The sequence below is a fragment of the Mesoplodon mirus genome (genome assembly GCF_964341445.2).
Source record: "Mesoplodon mirus genome assembly, chromosome: 3".
Classification (NCBI taxonomy): Eukaryota; Metazoa; Chordata; class Mammalia; order Artiodactyla; family Ziphiidae; genus Mesoplodon; species Mesoplodon mirus.
In genome coordinates this window covers 123,547,926-123,559,614 of record NC_138978.1, presented here as the reverse complement: position 1 = coordinate 123,559,614, position 11,689 = coordinate 123,547,926, and the positions used below count along the sequence as shown (strand labels likewise).

The following is an 11,689-nucleotide window of genomic DNA, read 5'->3' as shown; positions in this document are numbered from 1 at the left end:
TGGGGCCGGAAGTTCGTGTCTGAGGAACTTCCGGGAGCAGCGGCTGAGGGACGCTGACGTGGAGGCAACCAAGGGACAGCAGGGAGTGTCAGGGCTCGGATTAACAGGTTGAAGCCGGAGATCTGAAGGATGCTAACCAAATTCGAGACCAAGAGTGCGCGGGTCAAAGGTAATGGAGATTAAAAGGGGGAGAACGGAGGCTGGATGTCAGGGGCGGCGCTGTCACTGGGGAAGAGAGAGAAGGTAGACTTAACGGGCTGAATTGGGCCCACCGTGCGAACCAGAGGAAGATGGGACCGAGGGAGGTTAGGCCTGGCGGGCGGTTCTGTAGTCCTGTCTCCTTTAGCGTGCCCTAGGGATTTGATTTTCCTGTAGTGGTTAACGAACCGCTGGAGGTTCCTTAGCTTCGCTCCTCCTCCCCTCCTCTCCTGGGGCCTGTGACGCGACTTTTATTCTGCTCCCAAGGCCCTGTGACCTGTTGGTTTTTTGATGACTGTGTTGTAGAGAGTGGCCCTGGGGATCGAGTCTCGACCTCTGCTATTCGTGTCCAACTCTAGGTTTTTCGGAGACGAGCACTGGCTATCTCTCTTAAGGAGGCCTTGGGCTGCACCATATCAACCTCCAGTGCCTCCATTGGGCTCTGTTGCCTACCTGGAAACAGGACATGGTTAAGTCTTAGTTTGCACAGGTTGCCAGATAAAATAGAGGATGCCTAATTGGATTTGAATTTCAGATAAAAGGCGAATAACTTTTTAGTATTGTTCACTTTTTATCTGAAATTCAAATTTAACTGGGCATCTTTATTTTTATTTCCTGAATATGACAACTCTAAAACTTGTGCATCAGTGGATGGAGGTGGAGGACAAACAACTGAAATTGCAATAGTAGTCTCTTAGAATGTTAGAATGAGAAAGCAGAGACTTGGGGAAAAGATTTGTATCTTGAATATTTAGTAACATAAAATAAAAATTTTTTAAATGTAGCATAGCAAAGTGGTTAGAAATTTGCTGTTTGTAGTCAGGTGGGCTTGCTTTGGAATCCTGAAACATTCGGTAACGAACTGCACTACCTTGGGCAACTTAACATTTCTAAATCTATTTCCTCATCTGTAATATGTGAATATGTAATATGTAATATGTGTAATGTGTAATATGTGAATTCTTTTATAGAGAGAATTAAAATGAGAAACTATATGAAAGGTGACTGGCGTAGACTCGATAGCTCAGAAACTGGATGCCATTATTAATGTAAGAATAGATTCTGAGCGAATTCTAAGTCTCTTGGGAATCTTGGTTATGAAGAAGAGTACCATTAAGAATTCCTGGATAGTTGAAATGGGTCTTTATAATCCTCGAGTTTTCTCTTCTCCTAATTTCTTATCGGGCAGTAGGGAAGGAAAGTCGGGGCGGGGGGAAGGATATCAAAATATTTGAGAGTAAATATCCATTAATGAGTGTTCCTGTATATAACGGGGGGGGGGCGGGGGAAATGAACAACCTAATGGAAAGTTTAGAAGAAGAAATAAAAATGTTCAATAAATGAAAATACTCTTTATCTCAATAATAATGAAAGAAGTGGTCTTAGATTAGTAAAGCAAGCAAAACAACAAATAGGTGATAACATCCCATGTTGACCAATGTGTGCAAAATGGGTACCTTCAGAAACTTGGCGAGACTGTATGTTGATGCAGTCTTTTTGCAATCAGATGGTATCTACCAAAATGTTAAATGCACATACCCTATTCCTGAACAATCTCATTTCCAGTCTTTAGCCTAAACCAGTAATAATGCAAATAGGGTAGATTATGTGTGGAAGCATCTTCCTTAGGTCCTATTTTCTGGTAGATAAAAGTTAGGAGAAAAAACTTAAATGCCCATGAGTAGAATAATTTAAAAATGTGGTGCATTTATACCTTGCAGTTATTAAAAAGAATGAGTCTACATTTATATGTACTTAAATGTAATGAGATCCATTGTATTCAGTTAAGTGAGGAAGGAAGTTTGCAGAACATGATAATGTTATCTCCATTTTCATAAAATGTTGTGGATTGCATTAAAAACCTGAAAGACTACAGTCCAAACTGTTAGCAGTTGTTACTTCTGTGGACTTCCATTTCCAGTCATGATGGAGTAAGAGAGACCAGGTTTATCTTCCCACCTTAAATACCTGCATAACTGAACAAAATGTGTGAAACAAAGGTTTTCAGACATTGGACAACAGGCAGTGCGAGAGTGATTCTTGAGAGAAGGGAAATAAACAAGATGAGTCCTATGATTGTTTTAGCTTACTACCTGGAGAGAGTTTCCAGGCTGCAGTACAGGGAGGGGGGAAGAACCCCGTGGTCTCACTGAGGAGACAGAGTTTAGAGTTCAGGGAAGTCAAGATAGCTAGAAGTTGCTGGGCAAAATACTAGAGAAGAGGGAGCTGCACAGAGAACCCTAGAGTTCTGCAGGGGATCCTGTCAGGCCTTTGAGTACTAATCTGCACATGCATGTGAAGAAATGACCCAAAGCCTGGGAAAGAACCACTAGAGAGGAGAAGGCAGAACAATCCCATATTGAGCTCACATACTGGCCAATATAGACCTCCTGATACTATAGGGCATGATATAGAGATTTCAAATGGGTATTGCTTTAATAGTGGTGCCAAATTAGCCCTAAGCTAAAGGCTGCTATGGACCCATCCTAACAAAACTTAAAAAGCAAGCCTCGGGGCTTCCCTGGTGGCGCAGTGGTTGAGAGTCCGCCTGCCGATGCAGGGGACACGGGTTCGTGCCCCAGTCCGGGAAGATCCCACATGCCGCGGAGCGGCTGGGCCCGTGAGCCATGGCCGCTGAGCCTGCGCGTCCGGAGCCTGTGCTCCGCAACGGGAGAGGCCACAACAGTGAGAGGCCCGCGTACCGCAAAAAAAAAAAAAAGCAAGCCTCAAAAGGATCAACTAATTCCAAGTAACTGCATCCTAAACCAAAGCCCAACAGTATCTAAAGAAATATAACAAAAAATCCAGCACGTTAATACCATAAAATTCACAATGTGTGGCATCCAATCAATGAATGTATGAACCTAGGGTCAACCTAGCTGTCCTGTTTTCTTATCAGAGTTGGCAGAAGGTGACATCGTGGGGCTTATTTAGCTCATTGGATCATTGTCTGTTTTTTTTTTCCCCCAGGACTCAGTTTTCACCCCAAGAGACCCTGGATCCTGACCAGTTTACACAATGGGGTCATTCAGTTATGGGACTATCGGATGTGTACCCTCATTGACAAGTTTGATGAACATGATGGTAAGATAACAGTTTCTAGGAGGAAGCTAAAAGAGATATAAATATTTATTGTCTTCTGGAGTAGTTTCAACTTTCTTTAGGATTATAGAACATGGGAGGGATAGAACTGGAAAATTCTGAATAAGAATCACCTTAGAGACTAGGAAGCATAACTCTCTTTAACGTGTATTGCCTGCCTTCTTCCTCAGGTCCAGTACGAGGCATTGACTTCCATAAGCAGCAGCCACTGTTTGTCTCTGGAGGAGATGACTATAAGATTAAGGTATAGAGGGTCTGTCATGACTGGGAGTAAAAGACAGGCAATGTGAAGTTTGGGAATTATGGAAGGGACTAAAAACCCAGACATCTCATTCATACAGAGCTCAGGCTTTTGACATTATCCAGAGCACTTATCCAGCAGACATTTATTGAATGCTTACTGTGTAGCAGGCACTGTTTTATATTTTTGGAATTCAAAAATAAATAAGAAATGATTTCTGCTCTCAAGGAGCTTTTATTCTAATGGAGGAGTTAAATATATACCCAAATAATAGCATGTACAGTTTAGTGAGTAATACAATAGAGAGATAACCAAAGTGAAGTAGGGAAGGACAATCTGGGTACAAAGACCAAAAGGTATGACATAGCTGGATACATTTGAGAAACTATAATTAGTTTTGTGTGGATAAAATCTGGACAAAAGGTGAGAGAAGGAGCAGAAGATGAGAAGGGCCAGATTATGGAGTATCTCTTTGTAGTGCTCAGAAGTTTAGATGTTATCATACAAAAAACAATGAGTCATTAAAGGCTTTAAGTAGAGGAGTGACATCAGATTCACATTTTTTTTGAAAAGGTTATTTGAGTGGCGGTATAGAGAAAAGATTGGATGAATTGGGAAGACTGGAGGCAGATACTAGTTAGGAGACTCTTATAAAAGTCCACGTGGGAAATGAACAGAGCAAGAGCTTAGGCAGTAACATTAAAAATGGAGAGGAGATGGGGGACTTCCCTGGTGGCACAGTGGTTAAAACTCCACGTTCCCAATGCAGGGGGCCTGGGTTCCATCTCTGGTCAGGGAAGTAGATCCCACATGCATGCCACAACTAGGGAGCCCGCCGGTCACAACTAAGGAGCCCACGTGCCGCAACTAAGACATGGCACAACCAAATAAATAAATAAATAAATAGGACTTCCCTCGTGGTGCAGTGGTTAAGAATCTGCCTGCCAATGCAGGGGACACAGGTTCGAGCCCTGGTCTGGGAAGATCCCACATGCCGCGGAGCAGCTAAGCCTGTGTGCCACAACTACTGAGCCTGCGCTCAAGCCCACGAGCCACAACTACTGAGCCCGAGTGCCTAGAGCCTGTGCTCCACAACAAGAGAAGCCACTGCAATGCGAAGCCCACGCACCGCAACGAAGAGCAGCCCCCACTCACTGCAACTAGAGGAAGCCCGTGCGCAGCAGTGAAGACCCAATGCAGCCATAAATAAATAAATGAATAAACAAACAAATAAATGGGAGAGGAGATGGATGTATCTAACTAAACCAGAAAAATTTACTTCATGAAAAAAATAGTCTTCAGAAGCTACCTCAGGGAGTTATAAATTATACAGTAGAACTTAGGTGACAGGCGTGACAAGTGACAGCTGCCTGTAGAGAAAAGAGGCATTAGAATTATAGGAAGGACAGTTCTTTCTGGTTTCTAGGTTTTAGGCACTGATCCTGGGGGCAGTTAGTGGAAGTTCAAATCACCTGATAGGCCTCAAAAGCTCCTAAGGGTATCACTTCCTTGTAATATTTCTAGTAAAGTGATGACCATTAAGTATTAAGAATGGTTAACTTGGGTTCCTTATGATCTGTTTAAGAAAAAGACTGAGTGACGTTGAAGAAAAAAAAATTTTTTCCCCAAATCATTAAATTTTTGAAAAGTAGTTATCTTTCATTTGTACGAAATATCCAGATCAGTAGAGCAAATCAGTAGAGACAGAAAGTTGATTAATGGTTTTCTGGAGTTTGGTGGGGGGTTGGGAGAAAATGAGGACTACTAATGGGTATAGTTTTCTTTTGGGGGTGATGAAATGTTCTAAAATTTATTGTACTGATGGTTGAACAACTATGAACGTATTAAAAAAACACTGAATTCTATACTTTAAATGGGTGAATTAGATGGGATTTGAATTATATCTTAAAGCTGATATTAAATGAATTAGCTAGCTGTTGGGTGTGTACTGCTATTATGCTGTGGTTTAAATTTATATTTCTCTAATGAAAGTGGGATTATCTTGAAAAGTTATGTTTATGGACCATCATATTGTTTGCAATACCCAGATAAATGCAATATTAGTATAATCCTGATTTACAAAGAGTAAGACAGGAATTACAAATGGCCAAGGTCTAAAAACCCTATAGGGCTTTCAGAATTCACAGCGCTGGAATTTGATAGAAGACTATAAAGGAGTCAAGACAATTTGAAGCTAGAAATATGAAAGTTTAAAATACTGAACTCTATAAGAGGAAATAAAGCTAGTTACAGAATAGTATTTATGGTATGATCTAATTTTTGTGTGAAACTCCAACTCCACTGTGTACATGTATATTTATTTATAGATGACTCAACAGATGAAGGTGAAGGTACTGGAATATTTTCACTTTTCATGTTATTTACCTTTTCACGTTTCTGCTGCACATACCTTTTGAGCATGTACTAAGTGTTAGCTGCTATGTTAGGTGCTGGGGTATAGTGTTGAGCATGATGGACAAGGACCCCACCTTTAGGGAGCTTACATTCTTTTTTGGACAGTCAGACTTAAGGGTTATTCAGATTTGTTACAGGAAATGGGATTACCTTTTGTGATTTATGAAAGAAAATTTATCAGTTTTTAAGTAAAAATAGGAAAGAATAGTAACAGGCTGGCCTAGATAGATTATAAACAAGTGTTAAATGTTATAGAAGGAAAAAAAGGCATCTGACCTCTTATTTTTACATTTTTGGGAGTTTTTCTGGATGGGAAGTGTGAGCTGTCGTACACTTATGGTCCTGGTTTCAGCGTCTTCCTCAGTTGTGTCCATTGATGCCTGATACTTTGGTAGTTGGCTTAATTTCTTATCTGAATAAGATGTTTTTCTGCTTAGCTCAGCCTAACTGAGCAATGCAGTATTTTCCATAGTGATGAGTTAAAATATGTTTGCATGATAGATGAGTACAGACCATGAATGTATGGGCATTATTTGCCATCAAGTTAGGAGTCTAACAAAAGATGATGCTATATATTATATCGTTGTTTCCTTTGCAGTCATATCCATCCTACTTTTTCTTATCCTGAGCTAAGGTGATAGGTAAGCACTAAGTAAGGGATCTGTATTCAAGCTAAGAACACAATAGTGCAGTAGAAAGAAGAATTTCAAGTTGAGCCTTAGATAAGCATTTTGTCTTATGTTATCAAATACAGATGGTTTCTTCCCAGAAAAAAAGAAAAACCTTTCCATAATTTTATCTTTAGGTTTCCCTAGCCTTGCCCTTTTTCCTTCCCCACATTTTGTTTAGCTGACTTATATTTTCATTCATGGTCTTTTCCCCTCAAACCTTAAACAAGATTCCCTATCAAGATTCTTACCTATTTAAAAAGGCCAAAATATAAATCCAAACTTGTTTATTGAGAAACCTGGGCCTTATAGGGGCGCAAGACCTTATGTCCTATTCCTTAGTTGAATTTTTCTCTTTGCAGGTTTGGAATTACAAGCTTCGGCGCTGTCTCTTCACATTGCTCGGGCACTTAGACTACATCCGCACTACGTTTTTTCATCATGTAAGTAGCCATCGTGGCTTTGTTTTAGAGCATTCTTCAGTTTCCCTGTAGGAATCTTCTACTTGTTCCTCAAGCATCCATGCTTTGATAACAGAATTATGTTATTGGTTCTTCTAGGATCTGTGAGGTGTTGTTGACCTTTCTGCTTTGTTTCCTTCTGCAAGAGGAAGCACTCAGGGTTATATTTGAATTTAATTTAATTGGATTCAGTGGGCTTTATGAAGAAGGCATTGATTCTCTGTAGGGAAAAGCAGAGATTTGATTTTAGGTTTGCTGAGCTAGCACACAAAAGTTTGCAGTCTAATCACATGTAGGGTATTAATAAATAGTGTGTCTAGAGGAAGGTCAAGGTAAGATGCCATTTTGATGAGCTAACAAATGTTTTGAAACATTAACAGTCATGTTAGGATTTTAGGGTCTGGTAGAGGCTATTCCTTTAGCCAAGCTTACGACCTTTCTTGATCTGTTAGGTATTACAGTAGACAGATACTGAGTTACAGATTAGAGACTCCCAACCTCTTAATCTAGTCCCAACCTGACTGGATTTCTCTATAATTACATGCTATTAGAATTAACCTCTACTATTCCTTGACTCTGAGTAAACTAAATCTCTTGAATTAAGTAAGAAAAAATATAATGAAATAAACAATAAATTCCTGGCTAATAATACTTTATTTCCTTTTTTAAAATTAAAAAAATTTTAGGATAGAATAGGAGACGATGAATGCTAAAATTATAGCTGAAACATTTGAGAATGAGGGCCATTCAATAAGATAATTTACTCAGAAGGAACTAATTGTCATTGCCATTCAGGACTTGCTGAAGGCTCTTGCCTAGAACAAGTTGCCGTTCAGCTGGAAAGTTATGAAAAGCTTATTTCCTTTTATTTTTTCAGTTTAATAAGTATATGTGTACCTTGTACTTATTAAGTTCATTGCTAAACACTGGAGATACAACTGTGACTAAGAAATACTTCCTTTTCTTAAAAAGCTTGAAGACTCTAAAAGGGCTGAATTGTTTTTACACGTTACTTTCTGCTTTGTTTACTGAGACTTGGGAATTTTTTGAGACTGGATGGTCTGACAGGGAGAAGTCAGACTTTAAAACAGTATTCCAGGGGCTTCCTTGGTGGTGCAGTGGTTAAGAATCTGCCTGCCAATGCAGGGGATATGGGTTTGAGCCCTGGTCCGGGAAGATCCCGTGGAGCAACTAAGCCCGTGTGCCACAACTACTGAGCCTGTGCTCTAGAGCCCGAGAGCCACAACTACTGAAGCCCGCGTGCCTGGAGTCCATGCTCTGCAACAAGAGAAGCCACCACAATGAGAAGCCCACGCACTGCAAGGAAGACCCAACACAGCCAAAAATTTTAAAAAATAATAATAAATAAATAAATTTATTAAAAAAACAAACAATGTTCCAATCTTAGGGTTAAAGAGAAGAGATCCTTTCACAAGATCTTAATTTACAAGATTATTTATAAATATAAATCATATATACATATGCACATATGTAAAAGTAAATGTAAAAATGTGTTATACTATTTGCCTCTGAGAATCTATTATGTCTGGCTTCCACTCTTAAACCTTATAGCTGAAAGTGGTGAAGTTGGGAAAAGCTGGTAGAATGGTAAGGAGGAATAGATAACTAGCCTGATAAATCAAAATCGTTTAGAAACTAGCTGAGACGTTAGGCAACGGAATATTTCCTCCAAAGAGAGAAATGGGTTACAGCAGCCTGGAAGAACACATTTGTTTCATGTTCAAACCCTTTGTCTGGAATATTTTTCAGGAATATCCTTGGATTCTGAGTGCTTCAGATGATCAGACCATCCGAGTGTGGAACTGGCAGTCTAGGACCTGTGTCTGGTAAAGCAGGAGACAGAGAGCTCAAAAAACTTTCATTTCCTAGTATTTTCATAATCAGCTTCTCTTCAGAATAATCATCTCCCTTCACTAATGGGCTATGTCCGCTGATTAATTACTGATTATATTTGTAAGACACTCTTGTGTATAAAATGATAAATACAGAAGCAATCTCATTAGTAATATATGAACCTGGATTTACTGGTCATTTCTTACCAGGCAAAGGAGGTCATATAGCTAGGCTTTTAGAACAAAATTTTTGGCTGGTTTTCAGTTCTGTTCCTGTGAAACCTGAGTCAAGATCTAGACTTCTGTCCTGCTTTGTATTTGGGTGTAGAGCTTTCCATAAGTATGTAAGGACCATTTAAAGTTATGGCCTTTAAGAGGGATACCCCACTAAAATCTAACATAGCTTCCAGTATGAATTACTAAGATTTCATCTATTTTGGTATTTTAATGCGTCTAATCTGAGAGGAAAGCTGTACAGTCTCAGTTCTCCTGAAATTAGTAATATGTAAATACTAAAACATTACAGGCAAGAAGAGAGCCACTCTTGGAACAGCTGACCTTGCTTATTATTATTAGTTCAGAATTGTTAGGATGACTTGCCTTTGCCTCCAAAAAAGTATAATTGGACCTGCACCTGCTCCATATGGAACATGGTATTTAGCATGTAGGAATCTGTAGATTCCTGCCTCTAATTTGGTATTGTCTTTCTTTTTTCCTCTTGCAGTGTGTTAACGGGGCACAATCATTATGTAATGTGTGCTCAGTTCCACCCCTCAGAAGACCTGGTTGTATCAGCCAGCCTGGACCAGACTGTGCGCGTTTGGGATATTTCTGGTGAGCTGCCCAAGTTCAGGGGACAACCTAGTGGTGTCTGGCGCAAAACTGCAATTGCTTAAAATAGTGAGGGTAGTTGGCTTAGAACAGAAAAACTTAGAATATTCTGTTCTCATATAATAGTGTCTTTGATTTTGAGGGTATTAAATCTGCTTTGATGGTTTTTCATGTTAGAGGTATTCTAAGAAAAGTGGCTGCTCTAGAAAATTCATTTTAATTTGAAGAAAATTTCACCTTTTAGTTAGTTCAGTTTTAGGGAGTATTTGATTAAGAATCAAGCTTTCCACTAAAATAAAAAAAATCTTTGACAAAAATGAATTTTGGGAGTAGATTAGTGCAGGGCTCTTGGATCCTGTGGCTTCATTTAGAAATAGGAAAATCCTTCTATTATATATCTTCTAGTGTAAGGAGCATGAGGGTTGGAGGAGGGATTTTCACATCCAGAAAACCTTTTAAATGGCAGACTTCTAGGATGAAAAATAACTTGTAGATTTTGGATAGTTCTGATAATCCCTCCTTTCACAGTTTGTATATAGTATCTTGATTTTGGGATAAGGATTTAAATTTTTAGTGCTTTATAGAGGAGAACTGAGAATTTAAATGCAGAGGAAGGACTGTACCTATGAGATTGACATGCTGGAAAAATGGAAGTGCTTTGCTGGAACAGGGAAATGAAATTCTAAATGCTATGGTTCTCTGCCCAGTTAAATTTACTTATCACTTCCTGAATTGTTTCTAGTTGTTTGTTGCCTTAGAAATTCTTAGAGATGGGGTTCTCTGAAAGGTCTATGACTAGACCACAGAACACTGTTTCAATTCTGTAAAAAGAAGGACTCCTCATAGGTCCTTGCCTGGTTCTTTGTGGTAATAAAGGAAGTTGATAACTTTTCCCAACTCCTTGTGGCATGGTGGGCTGGGGCAGCATGATACTTGCTGTTTTAACAAGCAAGTTAGACAATTTGGATTCCTGTGTGCAGCACTTGAAATGTTATAATAGCAGGTGTTTAAGATTCATGTAGTGTAGAGACAAGCCAAGGGGAAGATGAGGACAGTTGGAAGTAGAACTTCTGCATCATGCTGTGTTTGCAGTTTCAAAGGTTCAGAATTAGAAGGGAGTGGTATAAACAAGATTGTCTTGGAGATAGGGCAGTCGTCCTCTCTTCTGCTAGGGCTTTTGCCATTGCAGTTTTTTGTCAGACTGGCTAGGCTTTTTGAAGTACACCCAGATGTGACCAGCCATGCCAGCGGAAGGTGTTAGGCACAGGCACTGTGAGCCTGTGTCCTCTCCTCACTGCTAGTACCAGGGAGCTTACTCTTCACTCACGCAGTAACCTAGCTATGGCTTTCCATGGTTTTTCACTGTGCACGCATTCAAAGCACCCTCTCTGTCTCAGGATATGGGAGCCTGATGGGGTTGGATCCCAGGTCATGCTGTTCCAGCTGATCAGGGGCAATTACTTAGAATAGCCTCTCCCAACTGGGGATCTGTGAGAGAATTATGTGCTACTCAAACACTTTGAGTGACTGTTTTCTCAGTTCTTCTAAGAATGGTATACAGGTAATGCCATTCTAGATCATAGAGAAGTTAATTTGTTACATGCATAAACTGGTGCTTTGGCCACTGGGGCTTAATTCTTTCATAGTGCATCAGGTTGGAGGGGCCTTATACTGCTCCACTCTTAAGAGTACTGTTATGCCACCTGATTCTGGCAGAGCAGGTTCCCTGTGGCCTAGCTAAAGCAATTTGGGGCACTTAGGTGAATGGATTCTCTTTGGTCATCATGAAATGCCCAAGGCAAGAAATCCTTTTCTTCACTTTTGTAGGAAAACATATTTGCATCAGAATCAAAGGCCCTAAATCAGAGAAGAGAGGGAGAGGGTCTGACCCCATTTGGGGTTTATGCTTGCTCTTGAATG

The 11,689-nt window shown here is 40.0% G+C and overlaps 1 protein-coding gene across 1 annotated transcript in view; it reads left to right on the top strand.

The window, feature by feature from the left end:
* The first annotated feature begins 33 nt into the window (after window positions 1-33).
* The window catches only part of COPA (COPI coat complex subunit alpha), a 50,727-nt gene continuing 39,071 nt past the window's right edge, over window positions 34-11,689 (top strand). The window contains exons 1-6 of the mRNA XM_082613743.1: window positions 34-169; window positions 3,169-3,282; window positions 3,471-3,544; window positions 6,987-7,067; window positions 8,856-8,932; window positions 9,663-9,772. Coding sequence (XP_082469869.1) covers window positions 130-169; window positions 3,169-3,282; window positions 3,471-3,544; window positions 6,987-7,067; window positions 8,856-8,932; window positions 9,663-9,772 — 496 coding nt within the window. The 5' untranslated portion in view covers window positions 34-129. The remainder of the gene's footprint in view (window positions 170-3,168; window positions 3,283-3,470; window positions 3,545-6,986; window positions 7,068-8,855; window positions 8,933-9,662; window positions 9,773-11,689) is intronic.